The 17,518-nt window shown below is 38.3% G+C and overlaps 1 protein-coding gene across 1 annotated transcript; it reads left to right on the top strand.

The window, feature by feature from the left end:
- Positions 1–672: 672 nt before the first annotated feature.
- Positions 673–17,488, top strand: LOC122762308 (low-density lipoprotein receptor-related protein 2-like; the record flags this gene model as incomplete). Its single annotated transcript, XM_044017503.1, has 15 exons — positions 673–797; positions 7,091–7,245; positions 7,376–7,498; positions 7,699–7,815; positions 8,842–8,952; positions 9,632–9,748; positions 10,346–10,462; positions 10,554–10,697; positions 12,416–12,532; positions 13,499–13,627; positions 13,793–13,962; positions 14,060–14,283; positions 15,273–15,479; positions 17,058–17,260; positions 17,348–17,488. Coding segments are annotated over exons 1-15 (2,200 nt in total), but the record flags the coding sequence as incomplete, so codon positions are not given.
- Positions 17,489–17,518: the final 30 nt, after the last annotated feature.

Below are 17,518 nucleotides of genomic sequence, written 5' to 3'. Positions count from 1 at the left end.
CACATATGGCTGTCAAAGGGTCGATACATTATGGACATTTTTGCTCTTTTCACAATTCTCTTGCCACCTTTGTAATATGGGTCCCCATATTATTATAATAATAATAATAATAATAATAATAATGATAATAATAATAATAATAATGATAATGATAATGATAATAATAATAATAATAATAATAATAATAATAATAATAATAACAACATTAATAATAATAATAACAATAATAATAATAATAAGAAGAAGAAGAATGTATTTAGTTTTTAAGCGCCTTTCAAACACTCAAGGTCACTTCACATCTTAAATAAGGCGATAAATACAAATTTCTCCCACAGAAAAATAAAGTAACCTTGAACCTTGATAAATCAAACACACAAAAGTTGAGATAAAAATAAATCAGATAAAAACTTAAAGGAAAAAAGCTAAGCATGAAATAAAATGGACAAGATCAACACAGTAGATGGAGTTTAAAAATGAATACAAGAGTTTGATATGCAGAATAAGTAAGTTTTTAGTTAGTTTATAAAAAACACTTCTTATAAACACACTTATAAGAAGGCATTCTTTGTTCACTTCCTGTAAGAATCCTGTCAGTTTTGTCTCCTTTGTTTTTTTGTTTTCTCCCTCTTGTGATTTGTATGCGTGGTCTCTGTCTCCCCCTGCTGGCTGGGCATGGCTGAGACACTTTCCTGCTTCTGCATCCTACCGACACACCTGCTGCTCATCCCACTGATGGCCACTCCTCAGCACCTGCTGTTCAGCGCCAGTCTTCCTTGGGGCATGGTTGCAGTGTCTGGGTGAGTGATTGAACAGACTACATTATAGTATGTCTAAATGATGGACACTCAAACTGATGAACATACAATGAATAGGAATGTGTCCTTGACCAGATAACGCTGATGGTCAGTGTGTCAGAGAGGAACTACAGGGAGTGATTCCAGACGAGAATGTTGATGAAAAAACTGCATCTTGTGTTTACTTTGGTCCTTTTTGTTTAATATTTGAATTTGTTTGATACTCTGAAACGTTTAATTGTGACAAACGCTTCAACACCATTTATGGGAGAAAAAGCACTTTATGTTTAACCGTTGGACTGTTTATTTGATGCCTAGGAACTATTTTGTTTCCACTTTTCTTGAATATACTGAGCTAAGCGCTGTTTTTTAATTTTAATAAACACAAACAAATGTGTTTAAGACATAGAAAGCTTACAAAAAGTCCTGAAAAAGCTTGAATATAGCTAACTTTAATTTAAGTTTCTACATCGTGAACAATGCAATTATTGCACTTTATGTTAACACTCACTGGTGAAAATAAACACAGTTTTGTTGTTAAAGCTCATTTATGTGTATATTTATTGATTAAGTCATATACTACAATCCATTTAAATTGAAAGATGTTGCTTCTCGTGTCGAATATTGAGATTAATTACAAAGGCTCTAATTAATTAGATTCATTTTTTTTAATCGAGTCCCACCACTAAAAATAATCCTATTATCAGCCAATACAGATAATGATAAAGCTTTTATAAAGTAGTGTGTGCAGCTACTTTGCTGCGATGCACGACTCCTCCTCTTTCCGGTGCAATAAACCAATCAAGAAATGTCACAGTCACATGGCGACACACTGTAAAAACACAATAAAAATGTAAGCAGCGGCAGTGGCTGCCAGTCATCACTTATGTGATGTGATAATAAGGTTTTGCTCAGTGTAGCCGTAATGCTACTGTTTTGTTGTTCTGTCCACGAATTGCCAAATGACTGTATCAGGACTTGAACTTTAATGTGACGTGAGACACCAGATGAACCCACTGTCGTAGTCGTGGTGTGTGCCTCCATCTATCTTAACATCTAGAACATAATAATCACTTGTTTTGTGCAGTAGAAGGGCGTCACCGGGCGACATGAGATCTTCACGCCGCTATGCTGAGAAACACGGAGTCATTTGACAGCGGTTTCAATCTAACAGATAATATACCAGAACTATGTAATAATGAAGAATGTCCTACTGCTAAAGTGTAGGACCAAAAAATTATATAAATGTTACAGTCAATTTTATTTTTTTTGTCTTACTGGTTTAGGGTTTGGGTACCCCAGCACTGGAACTGGCAACCCTTCAGTCTCAAACCAAGTTCTCTCTCCGCTTGACTATGGGCTGCTCAATGATTGCTTATTATATACTTTATATTAATATCTTAAAAGAGTGAGTTAATATTGGTGTATAATGCAACTTGGTAAATAATAATTTCCTCACCTTAGAATCCGCACTGATCCTGCATTTTATACTTCCTGTTATGATCGTTGCCATTCAATATCATTGTAAGAAAAGTGTCTTAAGATGTTTTGAATTTGATTTGGAAAACTTTGACCACTGTTATATTTAATAGGCATCCACTTTTTAATTGATCTTCCCAAGTGTGGTTACCATATTTGCATTTTTTTTAACTTCTAAGTTGCAGTTATTATAAAGTTTGCAGTATATAAACTGTCATGTTTTGTTTCATATGACGTGTGAATAACATCTTTCAATGACTTCCCATTTTGCTGTTACACAAAAATGAGAAGTCACATTTTTCTTGCTGACGTCGACAACATAGCAACAGGTAAAAGTTAATCTTAGATGAAGTTTATGTAAAAGGAGACGGCCATAAAAAGCTGCGTTACGCTCATGTCACACTGTTAGTCTGCTGCGCTGCTCCAGGAAATTTATCTTCAGTCCCTTCGTCCTCCTGTCTCCTGATGTAAAGAGTCGGGATGCAGATTTAAAACAAGTGCACTGTAGCACCTCGAACATAAGACAACTGAAGAGGAAGCCTGACAATTAAAATATGGCCTTTGAAGGTCTTTACCTTCTGTCTCTTCTGTTCCTGACACATGGAAGCACATTCGTTCAAGGTAAGTGTTTACCCCTAATCCCAATTGCAATACATTTAATCTATAAACAGCCTGTTAAAAGAAGAAGAATTACAATTTGTAACTATACTGGACAAAATTCCTGAATTGTGTATCTTAAATAAAACCAAATTTAAATGTCAATCAAAATTTGCAACAGGGTTTTAACTGAGTCATTTCATAAGCTCTTTATTTCTTTAGTGGAGCAAAATAGGTGTTACATTATGGTTTTGAAATGACCTGCACACAGGTTTTTGATGTCTCATCAAAAGAGGTATTGCTTCAAATTGTGCAGAGATAATTGATCTTTCTTCATACCTTGATTGTAAAAAGTGATTATTTGTGTTACTTGATTATTATATCAGACCAACAACCAATATAGAAAGTCACATTAATTACATTTTCGTCCTCATTTTACTGTTTATAAACGGTTTGAACTTCAGCAGCTCACATTCACCTTTTCTCCATGACTAAATCCAATGAGTTGCTGCCATGTGATTGGCAGATTAAACATTTGTGCTGATATGCAGTTGAACATGTGTACCTAATATAGTGGCTGGTACATTTATAATAAAATATATGGTGTGAAATGCACATAGATAGATAGATAGATAGATTTTAAAGGAAATCCTGAAATAATGCCAGTGCAAATACTAAATACTTTTTTTTGTAGCTGTAAAAAAAGAAGAAGACATCTGTACAATATTTTTTATGGGGTCCAAACTCATTGATGAGAATCCCTTAAATTTTACTGACGCGTTAAAAACAATACAAAGTGCACATCGATGTGCTGAATCCGACATAAATCCTGTGTGGTCAAGTGATGCACCGTCCATTCACAGTGAAGAATTAACTCTCCTTTAAAGGCCAGAATCACATGTTTGGAGGTTTTAATGCTACAGCCGTCATAAACGTAGTAACTTATTAGTCAAGATAAGAGTAAAATACACTTTAATTTCACTAGTGGAGTGTTTTAAGAAACCTTCTGTTGTGCTTTATGTTTTCTTGGACTTTTAGTACTTTCTGTTTTCTGTTTTATTTTGTAGTTTTCCTTCCCTCCATGTGTTTCCACAACTTTGTAGTGTTGTTTAAATCAGGCTTTCGTCTTCTTAAAACAACAGATGATGAGTTGATTGTGTGGGAAAGGCTTGTGTGAACAATGAAAAAGAGTAAGCCCTAAGCCAATTTGTAGGTCTCTGCTTGAAAATAATGGGACACATAATGAAATATCTCTGCAACCACAAGGTCTATTTGAATACTTTGGGTGTCATAGTGTGAGGACAATAAGTTCAGATTGTTATAAAAGGGATACCCATATATTTTTGTTATTTAATATTTCATGTTATTAATATTTTCTGTTTCATCTAAAAGAATCACTGTGCTCTAGTTTCTGCAATTAGGCAATACAGGGGTGTAGTGGCGCCTTTACGCCACAAGAGGGAGTATCCCGGCAAATGAGCAACTCTGTCAAGGGAAAACACAGCCGACGCACACAGGGTATAACCTGCATCCGGCTGGACAGAAATATAACGATGTGTATTGCCATGTGTATTTTCAGGTACGCAGAAGGGAAACGGGTAAAATATACATATAAAAGAGTAACACCATAGAGTTATAAAGGTGGAAGTTGGCCGAGTATTCCTGTCATCTTAAATTATGTTTTGTTGTAAGTTACCCATGTAACATTGAAGCTGACGCTAATGCTAAAGCTAATGCTAACTGTATGATGAATATGGCTGTATGGTGTATGATGAGCCACGTTAGCTGCTAAGCCAAGTTACTGGGATAGGTATAGAGGGTGTTTATATGTTTATACTGAACCATAGATATGGTGCCAATGTAACAGCCAGTGATATGTACCTGTATATATGTTCAAATCAACATGGAAAACATACAGACTGTCCAGTAAAGAACGTGAATGAAGCCACACTGCGTCTTTATTGAAGTGTGCAACAATAGTAAATGGATCACTTGTGAGATTTACTAAGATGTGTAAATATCAGTACATGTGTTACTGGTGAAAAGTAAATGAAGATGGCACCCAAAAAAATCAACAGACTGCAGTAGCAGTTTTTCAATCAAATCAAAGTATAATATGTGAACATCATATCTTTGCAAAGTTTGACTTTGATCAAGTGAAGCAGAACAAAATTAGAGATGGTTTAGTACAGAAAGTACAGCAAAATGTGTGCCATTTGTATTTTCACTTTTATATCACCATTAGTGTTCAATAAAATACTTCTTTATATGTTCCATTCCAAAAACCAACACCAGATGGCTCAATTGAGCTGTGTCTCTCTTTGCTGGCCTGTATTGGCTTCCTTACAGCCAATAGAAGGCCGCTATCTTTGCGAAAATTTGATTGACAGCTGTGTTAGCCAATAAGAAGCAGCAGAACACCCGGATGGGGGGCGACTTACGTCAGCTAGAGACGCCCGGAATGTTTTAAGTGTAACACAGGAAGTCCGGCTGAGTTTTCGCTGAAAAATCAACTTTTGACAGATAAACATCAGAGGTAAGAGCAATTTTAAACAGTTGTCGTTCGGCAAACCGATTTCAGTTGTATTTATTCTTTTCGTTTTATCTCCGTGATGCTTTGACGCTCCGACACTTTTTCCAGAACCCACTCCATTCGTATGTCGATCCAGAAATGCAGCGAGTGGGTTCATGCAGCGGTTCCGTATGAAGTTTAACATATAATAGTTCATGTAGTTATTATTTGAGCTTTGTTTGTGACATTTACAATTAATTTGATGTCCAGCATCAATATATTCTCTCAGGGTTCAGTTTTCTCGCAATTTTTCTCAGTTTTCTCAGAGTCTCCCAATTGGGGGACGGACTTGGGGCTTAACTCTGCCCCTGTTTTCCCATAACTACACATTTTAAAGTCTGTCTGACATGGTCAATATTGTACAAAAGATCATACGTCTCTGCATGCTTCTCTAATCACCGCACATGGGAATTCCCACCTTATTGGGGTCCTTGAACACACTGTTGACGTGCTTCTGCTGGAAGTCTGGAAGTCTTCTGCTGGTGGTCTGCTGGATCTCTGTGGCGTGAGTCCATGAAGCCGTGAGTTGCAATGTTTTGCTTGTGTGTTGCGCTTCGTTGGTGTTTGGGTTTGTCCATGGGTCTGTTTGATGACCTGGCAGTTGTTTTTTTCCATCAGTTACGTGGTGTGATGGGTAATTAGTCACTAATGAGCGACGTGGAACTAGCTGCTAACTAGCAATAACTTGAGAAGTTTATGTTGCTGTATTGCTAATCTGCATTGCTAATCCCTGTTGTTTATATGTAGCTATATTTCTGTTGTTATCGGGATAGCTCAGTGTATTTCTATGTCTATGTGCTTTATTTTCTAATCAGTCAGTATTGTGTTGTGCTTGTAGTGCAGCAACCACACACCCTCACACAAATTTCGATAAACAGCTTGAACTGTATTAAAGGACTCTGCCTCTTATTAATGCACTCATCAGAACAGTACAACAGTGTCCTGGCCCGACACCCTTAAGTGATTGCTGCCACCTAAGATCCTTATAGTCTGTCTCTCCCAGTCTTCACATGCTAGGCTGATGTTCTCATGGTCTTTTTACCTTTTGTACATACATTTCCAATGCATGACAACATATTTGACAATAGCAACATGTTTGTCGGCTCTCCCATACTCCAGAAAACAGGAAACACCTGGGTTCTCTCAGCTCAGATCTAAGGATCCCCGTCGTTAACCCTCTTTTAGGCTTTATTTGGATTTGAATTAATTTCATGTATGTGAATGTGATGGCTTTCAACTCAACTCACTTGGTTCATGTCAGAATGATGGATTGCCTTTTCATCGTACTACATATCTTCCCAGCCTTATAACAGAATATTCAAAAATAAGTTAGCTGTGTTATTCTTTCTGGGGCAGACACTATAGTAGACTTGTGTTTTCCCTCCATTGTGATTGTCAGCCCCATCCTGTACCTCTTGTATGTATTCTTTGTCTCTTTTGTTGGTTTATTTGATGATCAGGCCAGTTTTGTTTTTCATTTTGTGTTTTTTTTTACTTGTGTTTTGAGCTCTCACTTGTTCAAACCCTAACAACGATCTGCATTTTGTCTGCGCTAAACTAAACCTGTAAAATATACATGTGGATGGAAAAACGAAGTTTTTTTGAGGCTAAAAATTCAAAACAGAAGATCTGTCTGACTTTGAAATGATTGCTTAATCTACTTTGTTGCCCCTCTGTTTGTGTTTTGTGCAGGGAGCTGTGGAAGTGCTGAGTTCCAGTGCACCAGTGGACAGTGTATAGACATAGCCTGGAGGTGCGATGGAACTAAAGACTGCACAGATGACTCGGATGAACTAAACTGTCGTGAGTGTCATCAGTAGAACACATACTCACACACCAAAGCAAACCTGTGATTTAGATTTTACTCGTCAATATATCAACTCCCCCCCCCAAAAAAACCCCTATAAACATTCCCATTATTCTTTTTCTGCAGCAACTCCAACATGCACCTCACAAGAATTCAAGTGTGTGACAAGCGGCGAATGCATTTCATTGGGATTTGTCTGCGACGGTGAGAAAGATTGCGTTGATGGCTCAGATGAAGAAAGAGCCTGTGGTAAGTCAGCGTGATGTGACGACCTTCCTACGTCTCCCAAAAACGAATAATACATAGCAAAATTAATGGAGTCATGGTGTGTTCTAGTTTGAGTCGAAAGTTGGAATTTCCAAGTTGAGAGGTCAGTTTCTGAAAGCAGGAACATACTGACCCAAGAAGGTTTGAAATTGCAAAACCCGCTGACGTTTCCCCTGATGCAGGTGGACGGACGTGCAGCTCAGACCAGTTCACGTGCCACGAGGGTCAGTGCATCCCCAGCAAATACAGATGTGACAGAGTGAAGGACTGTGTGGACAACTCTGATGAGAACAACTGCAGTAAGAATGTTTATCTCTTCTCTCTATGGTAGTTGTTATTTAACCAAGAAAGCCTCAATGAGATTAAACATCTCTTTTACAGTGGACTGTGTTTATACAATGCCATGTCTACAAAATGACAGGCATATAAATATATTCATATAAAAGAGCCAAATGATAAACTGTCAAAATATACATCCTAAAAATATCAGCGAGCGGTTAGGTAGGACATCTATCGTCAGATTCCAGTGAGCCCAGTTTTGCTAAGATTTTGGGGTGAAATTTTTTTTAAAAATACATTTGTTACTTCCTTTTTTTCACCAGAATTATCCTAAAGATCTTTTTATGTGTAAATTAAAAGTGCAGAAAGTGATGTGCTATGCGTTGTTGTGCCAATGGCACATAATAAGTTGATTACAGTGAACAATTGGTACAGAAAATGAAAGATGTGAACTGTATGGAAAACACATTTTTTGTGTATGTATGTACTGTGTCTGTATATATGTGTGTATGTATATATATCGTGTTGTATATGTGTGTATGTATATATGTATATGTATATATGTATATATATATATATATATATATATCGTGTTGTATAGGCACATTTTATGTGGACATCTGCATGGATGTATAGACATTGTATTATTTTTGTAGATTGGATTGTGTGTTGCATTGTAGATTTATAGAGATATGTGTATTTACTACTGATTATTCTTGACATTTTATTTTCACGTGGGTGGTTGTTTTCGTATGAGACTTCTGGTCAAGTTTTAAAGAAAACATACCGTATCTTTTGGAAATGGCTATATGAAGGAAAAGTCAGGAAACCGTAAGAAAAGATGGATTTTTCATCTTAGGTTGGGTTAAGAAACTTGGGTTAAGATGGATTTTTATCTTTAAAAAAAGATGTTTCCCCTTTTAAAATGCTGAGGAAAAACTGCTGTAGAGCACCAACATGATCATGATCACATTTAGAATATTGTGGGATTTTATGGTGAGCGATAACCTTTCATTGAAGTCTTTTTTCCATACGTTTATGCACAGACTATCCTCCGTGCACTCAGAAGACATGCGCTAACGGCGCCTGTTATAACAACTCCCAGCACTGCAACGGGCTACAGGACTGCAGAGACGGCTCTGATGAATTCAACTGCAGTGAGTAGATCGCTCCTATTATTTGGTGTGTTTGTATAAGTGACTTCTGAGTTCAGTTTGGGACAGTACCGTTTGTATTTTTTTGTATTTCCTTTAGGAATAGTACCAAAATAACCAGCCCCATACTAGAGTACTAGAGTAAAGTGTTACTTATCATACAGTCCCACATTAATGTATGTATGTACAGTACAAGTTTTACTTCACTATAATTAAGCATTTATTAACCATTATAAAGCCTTTATTAATGCTCCTTGGGACCCTTTCTGTAAAGTGTAAAAGATGAATCCCTTCAATTTGACTTTATAAATGTATGGGTAGTAGAGCTGCAAACAACAATTATTTTCATAATCGATTCATCTGTCGATTATTTTCTCTTTTTTCAAATCTTTTGTTCCATGAAATATCAGAAAACCACAAACCAAAATGATCAACTTTTACTGATTTCTTAGTTGTCCAGAGCAAATAAATGAAAAAAATACACGCGTTTAAGAAGCTTAAACAATCGGAAAGCTTGTTTTAACCATGAGAAAGCTTCGAACCGATTATCAAAATAGTTGTCGATGTCCAGAAATCCCTTTCATTTTAAGAATAGGCTATTTATTATTCATTTAGCTTCCTCATGCTCCCTCAACTGATCTTCTCATGGGTTATTAATGTCGTCACTCTGTTTCATTGACAGCGACCCAGCATTGTCCCATCCACCAATATCAGTGTGCAAACGGCTACTGTATCCCAACATCCTTTGTGTGTGACCACTGGGACGACTGTGGCGACAACAGCGATGAACAAGGCTGTGGTAAGGAGGACAGGACGTTTAACAAAAGCCATAAAGCACGTTTATTTCTCTAAGAATTAGGGACACACTAGTGGTGCAAATACCACTTCACCATTCAGTACGTTTAAATGCACTGTTTAATCGAGCTAAGGCCTTAGTCAGACTAAGACAGGCAATCGGACATTTGCAGAGTTTGCATATACGTGTCCAGAAGTGGGTCTTCTCCACAGCTTTCTGCAGTTTACACATCGTCTCCTTTTACGTTTACTTCCGGGTCAAAGAAAATGTGGTTCATGCGCAGAACGCCAAAGTCTGACTCCAGTCCAACTAAGCATATACACGCAGAAGTAATTGGACTAATCACATTATCCAGGCATGTTAGTCCAACTAAGACCAGCTCAATTTCTGAAAAGTTAATTTGTGAAGGAGGTGGCCGTTCCATTCTTATCACTGGGGCCAATCAATTTCAGTTTCAACTTGCTCAGTGTCTGATGACAAATACTTGAGTGCTGTTAAACACTGTTTACTCAAATAATTTAATGTTTTGATTGCGGTGTGGTGACGACAGGTAAAATCTTAAACCTGGATAACTGGCAAATCTGTCTGTTAATCCCTTAGTGTACCAGAGCTGCAGCGGTAGTGAGTTCACGTGCACCAGTGGCCGCTGTATCCCTCAGCGCTGGGTGTGCGACAAGTTCAACGACTGTGGAGACTTCAGTGATGAGAAAGGATGCGGTGAGAGAATGTGTTCCCCTTTTTTCGAGGAAAATCACATTTTAAACAATGTCTTGTAACCCATAATCCCGTGTGTTTCCGCGGTTTTTAGATAGTAACTCTCGAGACTGTTATCCTGGTGAGTGGGGGTGTCCAAGCTCAACAGCGTGTATACCAGTGACCAAAGTGTGTGACGGCAGCCCCGACTGTCCTGGAGGAACAGATGAGACCAACTCCACCGCACAGCAAACCTGCAGTAAGTGACACAAACCTACACATTATGACATTTAGACTAAACAACAGAGATTTTGCAATAATGTAAATAATGACGACTCATGCAGTGATGTTGGGTTATTTTGTTAGTTTGGTGTAACCCCTTGCCAGGTCAAAAATCAACCAATCCAGCCAAAGGTTATTATAATCCAGCAAGGTTGGGTTATTGGTTTGACCCACCAAGTACAATTAGTTCATATACTGTATTGTATGTGTATGTCTATGTGTATATGTGTGTGTATATATATATATATGTATATATATGTATATATATATGTATATATACATATATATATATATATATATATATATATATACATATATGAAGTAACTAAATAAAACGATAGACGATGCATTTATTCTCATCGTGATGGTGACTTTACTAGCGAGCTACAAAGAGTACACTATGATAAATAATTATATTACATCATCATTAAATATTAATGTAAAAATAAAAAGAACGACACTACAATGAAAGCCAATGAATGGTTTAAGAACAAAATGAAGAACTTTAGTCTGAAAACTAAATAAAATTAAAAGTAAGATGAGGAAATGCTATATACTTAGGCTGGCGCTGGATTAAATGATGATACAACCCCAGAATAGCCATGCATTTGTTTTATTGCTGTAAACATAATATATTTGATGTATTTCACAATTAATAGAAAAAATAAAAGAAGGAAAAATTTGATTTAAGTTCCTTATAGCAGGAACTTAATGTATGTTGTTGAATCATCGCACGTTGCAATATTCTTGAGCCTTTTCTATGAATTCAATGAATCAGGATGTGACCCGACTCTGTTTGTGTCCATAATTGGAACTCAAAAATTCCGTCCTGAGCAGCCTTTTTCACCCTTTAACACCTCAGCCTCAAAATGTCTGTCTGGACTTTGTGCTTATTTTAACCATAAAAGGGCCAGAAAATGTTCAATTTGAAATTGAGCAATATAAAACATATTTAAGCTGAGAGGTTGCTGATTCAACAACAGTGAATCAGCAACTTCTAGCTTTCAGAAACCATTATTTTTTTCATTTTCCACAAAGGTACAGTGTGTGAAATGTTGCCACATGTACATTATTGGTGACGTGCAAATTTATGTACCCTCCAGTTGGCATCAAAACTCAAAAGATGTTCAGTTTGTCCATTGTGGGCTACTGTAAAAACATGGTGGTCCAAAATATATATAAATATAAAAGGATTTTTCAATCGGGTAATAAAAAATAATAAACAACCACAATTCATACAAGTTCACTTGTTTGAGTTTCAATTCCTGCCAAATTAAAAATGAATTCACCTACATTTCAGTACGACACACACTTGTGTTTCTATTCCTGATAGTAATAAAAAACAACAACAGGTCATTGAAAGGCTTTAAATGTATGTAGGAGCAAGAGATCGACACACTTTAATGCATGAAACTCGTGTTTCTCGGAAGTCAGCAGTTAAAAGTGCCGCATGATCACCCGCTTTTACCTTCCTTATCTCTGCCCTCACACCTGCTTTATGGTCATGATTGTTCAGGTAATTGTCCGCTAACGATGGCTGTAAATGCTGGTCACGATTTCCCATAATGACGCTCTCTGGGGCTCAAATGCTGCTCAGGTGACCACGGGGCGATCACAAGCAGAAACCTCAAGTGTCCTGACCTTGGTTTTTTTTTTTACGACCGCATCGCTCTGTTTAATTATTCACACGCACAGGCCTGGATCGCTGCTCCACCTTGAGCTGTGAGTTCCACTGTCACCCATCGCCTCAAGGAGGTTCCTGCTACTGCCCTGATGGCTTCACTGTAGCCAATGACAGTCGCTCCTGTGTAGGTAAGTGATCTATAACGTAGGTATACACTGATTTTGAAGGAACTTGAGGAATATCCATGTTATTTTTTGTTATTGTTGATGTTCTCATTTATAGGCATATTTATTTATAGATCAGTGATTTTCCGAGTCTGTTTTTCCTGTTGTTCATGTTGCCATGTGACCTGTACTGCCTGTAAAGGTCATGTGCCACTGTGTTCACATGACCACAAGGTATGTGTATGTGTTGTTTTCGTCAACGATGACCATGACAAATTTATTTAGTTGACGCCCCTTTTTTTTTCCACAACGATTACGAGGCGTTGACGAAATGAACACGGACGTTTGTTGACGAACACATGACGAGACGTGTGTGAGTTTTCGTTAAAAGAAAAATGTCGTAAATGTTAGTGGGTGGTTTGTCAAACGTTCAAAATGCATGACATTTCTGCTTATTGTGCGCGTAATCTGTCAATTAGAGCTGCAACTAACGATTATTTTCATAATCGATGAATTTGTCGATTATTTTCTCGATTCATCGTTTGATGTTCAGAAAACCTTAAAAAAATGTCTTGTTTTGTCCACAAACCAAAATGATTCACTTTTTTTGATTTCTTTGTTATCCAGAGCAAAGAAATTAAGAAAATATTCACATTTAAGAAGCGTAAACAATCGGAAATCTTCTTTTAATCATGAAGAAAGCTTCAAACCAATTATTCGATTATCAAAATAGTTGTCGATTCATTTAGTAATCGATTAATCGTTTCAGCTCTGCTGTCAATTAGAACATTGCCGCCGACCCCTGGCGCCCGATTTACGTGGGCCTCTCCCCCCGCCCTGGTGACGCAACGGGGTTGTCAGACCAATATTTTTCAGGGCCACACTTCAACCCGATGGTTAGGAGGTCTTTCCCAGATTAATTGAATCCAAGGAAGCTAAAGTTACTACCATAAAGCAACTCCAAATTGTTGTTTTTTTTATACTGTCCAGACTATAATGACTGTCAGATCTGGGGGATCTGTGACCAGATGTGTGAAGATCGGCCTGGGACACACCACTGCAGCTGTGCTGATGGATACTTCTTGCAGCAGGGCCACTTGTGCAAAGCCAACGTGTCAGGTACAAGTCACAGTAGAATTTAACAGTAATACAATCAATAGGTATGTTGTACTTTTCTTTTGACTTAGATGGGTCTTCTCTATTTTTATTGTATGCATATTTATAAGGAATATTACCGGGTTTTTGAAAATCGACTTCTAAGGTGCAGCATTTGTGTTTTCCCAGCTGGATTGCCACAACTCATTTTTACAAATGGTGGTGATGTGGAAATGGCCGACATACACGGGCGATTTGTCCGAGTATTGGTGCCATCCCAGGGCAAAGGTTATGCGGTCGGTGTCGCCTACCACTCGCACAGTAACCTCGTCTTCTGGAGTGACACGTACACCAAAAAGGTGAGGTCATTTAAAGTTGTTTTCATCATGGCAGTACTTTGAGTTTAAGAGGAAAAGCCTTTTATCCCAACCCTTTTTTACCCCCGTCTTTTACCAGGTATATTCAGCGGACTATAATGGGGGCAACATTAAGGAGATTCTGACTGCTGCAGTCCACAATGTCCAGAACCTGGCTGTGGACTGGATCAACTTCAAACTGTATGTCTTAGAGGCCATGGTGGAGCGTATCGACATGTGTGACTTCGATGGAGGGAACCGGGTCACGCTGGTGGCCGAAAACCTGGAGACACCTCATGGTCTTGCCCTGGACCCAACAGTTGGGTGAGTTTAAATGCGTACATGGAATCTGCTTAAAACATTAGGTGACATGGACCTGTTGACAATGTCTGGTTTTATTTTAATGTTGTAAACTTCTTTATTTCTTTGTTGTAACAATGCTTCTTTGCAATAAATCTTTGGAAAGCCTGTTTATTTCTCATTAAATTGGGGCCAGCTGAATAATTTATCTATTAACCTGTTCCATTTCTTTTAACAGACATTACATGACTGAAAAGTTGGTTGTATGTCTATGTTAGAATTTTAGATTAAAGAAAAGATAGAAAATAAATCTGTGTGTGTGTGTGCTGTAAAGTGGTTTGAAAAAATTAAATCGGTATACTGGCAATTTAAGAATGTATTCGTTGAACAAACGGGAGCCTCAGTAGCATGTGGGAGAACCATACACAGCCACAACAGCCTGGCACCTCCTCCTCATACTGGTCACCAACAGAATACCTCCTGAGTTTGGGAGTGGAGAGAAGGGAAGGGCCTTACTTTTTGCATTAAGTTTAGTTGTTTTATATTATATAATACTGTGTATGTAAGTAATTATGTCACTGTTGGTAGCAAAATGACTATTATTCATTTCCTAAATTGTTGCTAAACTACAAAGTAAAACAAGATGCACAAGGGAGTGAAACAACCAGTGTCATATCAAAACGACTGTTCCAATTTTACTCGTCAGTTTTATCGACTGTTCTTGTAAGATTTGTTTTTTTGTATTCTCTCTGGGACTTTGTTTTTGCTCTGTTGTGTACTTGTATCTTCCTCTGATAAGTCATCTAAGAATCAACGTTATTATTCTTCATAATAACAATAATATTAATAATAATATTGTTAGTAAATAGTAGTAGTAGTATTGTTAGTATTGATCTGATAGTTGTGTGCATTCTGAGCACTTTTAAAATGACACCTAAAGAAAAAGACATTTGACCTTGTCTTGACATACAGTGTCATACAGTATATATCATTTAATATCCTTTTGTTTGCAGCTACATGTTCTTCACAGACAAGGGCTTCTCCAGTGAGCAGATGAAGCTTGAACGCGCCTTCATGGACGGCAGCAATCGCCTCGAGCTGGTGAAGAAGGGACTCGGCACTCCGACAGGAATTACCGTTGATATTGTCACGCAGAGGGTTTACTGGTCTGACAGCCACTTTGACACCGTGGAGACTGTCACCTACAACGGTTTGGAAAGGTAAAGTATTTTTTTTTTTTTTTTTTTTTCACTCAAAATGTTGTTGTCAAAGGTTTCAAGGTAACACTTTGTCTTGATAGTGATTCTCTATTACTCATTCCACCACGCTGCACCACAGAGCGCCACAGGAAATCATTCCTGCCTGCGGCCATTAAGCTGTACAATTCTTCTGTATGATAAATAGGCTTATATTTCCTCTGCTTATATTGTTAATATGGGCGGGAGGGGGAGGTGCAAGTTTTGAGGTATATTCTTGAAATTTTTAACTTGTAAATTTATTCTTATTTTATTTGTATTCTTTAACTGTGTAATTTTATTCTTAGGTCTATTCGTACTTATTTTTATAGTTTTTAACTTTGTAAAAAACTGCTGCTATAACATTCGTTACCTTTGTACACTGGAGCGCTGTGACGAAAGAATTTCCCGCAAGGGATTAATAAAGTATATTCTATTCTATCTATTCTATTCTATTCTATTAGTAATCAACAGTATTTTAGTATCACGTCAACAGATAATCAGTAGTAGAGCTGATCTTTGCCCAACCCGGGCTTGTTGTAAATGAGCGGTCAGCTGATGTGTTACGATTAGCGCGAGAAAGATGCAAAAGTGGATGCGGAGGAGGCACCGCACACAGCGGGAACCCTGGACTCCCCTCAGCAAGCTGTCGTGTGTACACGGAAGTGATAATACAGGAACCTCCACAAGATCGCAACATTCCTCTGGCCAAAATTCAACCAGGTGAGAATGTTGTCACACTCAGACAGGAATGCCGTACATTCTCATGCTCGCACTCTTCTGCAAGCCATGGCTGCAGGTGCACCACATGTGGAGAGTCGAGACCTAGAGCTCTCTAGAGTCCAACCCACTCCTCCTCCAAGGCCTATTTAGAGTGCTAAGATGTTACGATGTTAACAGAGGACTTATTTTATTTTTTGTGGCCTATGTAAATGTATAAATGACTCATTCTTGACAGAAGGCAAAAGAGCTGTATGCATGCAGGCTCGGGCCTTGTCGGGCCTAACCTTTAAGGCCCGGTTACAGCTCTAATCAGTAGACAACAAGTTGCGCTTCAAGTGTTTCAGACCCTATACAAAAGTGCCTACAGATGCTATTTTTACAGTGCTGCGATCACACGATGATGTATAAGTCAGATACAAGTTGTTGGCCAGGTCGCGCAGCACGAATAGTGCAGAGAGTTTTCAAATCATTTGCTCCATTTGCTCGAAATGAAAAAAGTCGGCCGATCAATGTGTCTCTGCATTGACGTTGACTGACTGCAAACGGCATGAACTGCTGATTACTCTGTGAACTGAAAGTTGTCAGTTGACAATAATGTTTACTATCCTATACTTGACAATCAAATCGAGACTATTAGTAGGGATACTTCACTTGGGCATGTAAATGTGACGTCTAAATAAAGTGAAAAACAGTTGAGAACAGTAGATATAAATCGGTGTCTTCTGATTATCTGTTGACACGACACTGAATTCTAGTAGGGAGTCAACGATGGACTATCAAAATATAGTGATACCAGTTTCATTTTATCATCATCATCGCCATGTTCTCCTCGATTCCCAGGAAAATGGTCCTCAATGGCGCCACCCAGTCCCCACATCCTTTTGGAATCGCCGTGTTTGAGAACCACGTGTTCTTCACTGACTGGACCAAGATGGGAGTCATCAGAGCCAACAGGTTCAACGGCAGCAGCCCAGCACTCCTCTACAGAACCACAAAGCAACCGGGTCACGTGGTCGTCTCTCATCCTGTCCTTCAACCTATTGGTAAGGAAGTGGACCTGCAATCGTCCGTCAGTCTTGTTCAACACTTTGACGTCTGTGGGTCTCATCTGAAAGTGTCCTGTCTTACAGTGTTGAACCCCTGCGGGAGACACAATGGCGGCTGCCAGCACATTTGTGTCTTGAGTCACCGCACCGACAACGACGGCCTGGGCTTCCGCTGCAAGTGTCGCCACGGTTACGACCTGCAGAGTGACCGCCGCACCTGCTTTAGTGAGTTGTCCAGAATAGTATATACAATAT

The sequence above is a fragment of the Solea senegalensis genome, unplaced genomic scaffold, assembly GCF_019176455.1.
Source record: "Solea senegalensis isolate Sse05_10M unplaced genomic scaffold, IFAPA_SoseM_1 scf7180000015513, whole genome shotgun sequence".
Taxonomy (NCBI): Eukaryota; Metazoa; Chordata; class Actinopteri; order Pleuronectiformes; family Soleidae; genus Solea; species Solea senegalensis.
The sequence above is the reverse complement of the archived record's forward strand: the minus strand, read 5'-3'. Positions and strand labels throughout refer to the sequence as shown.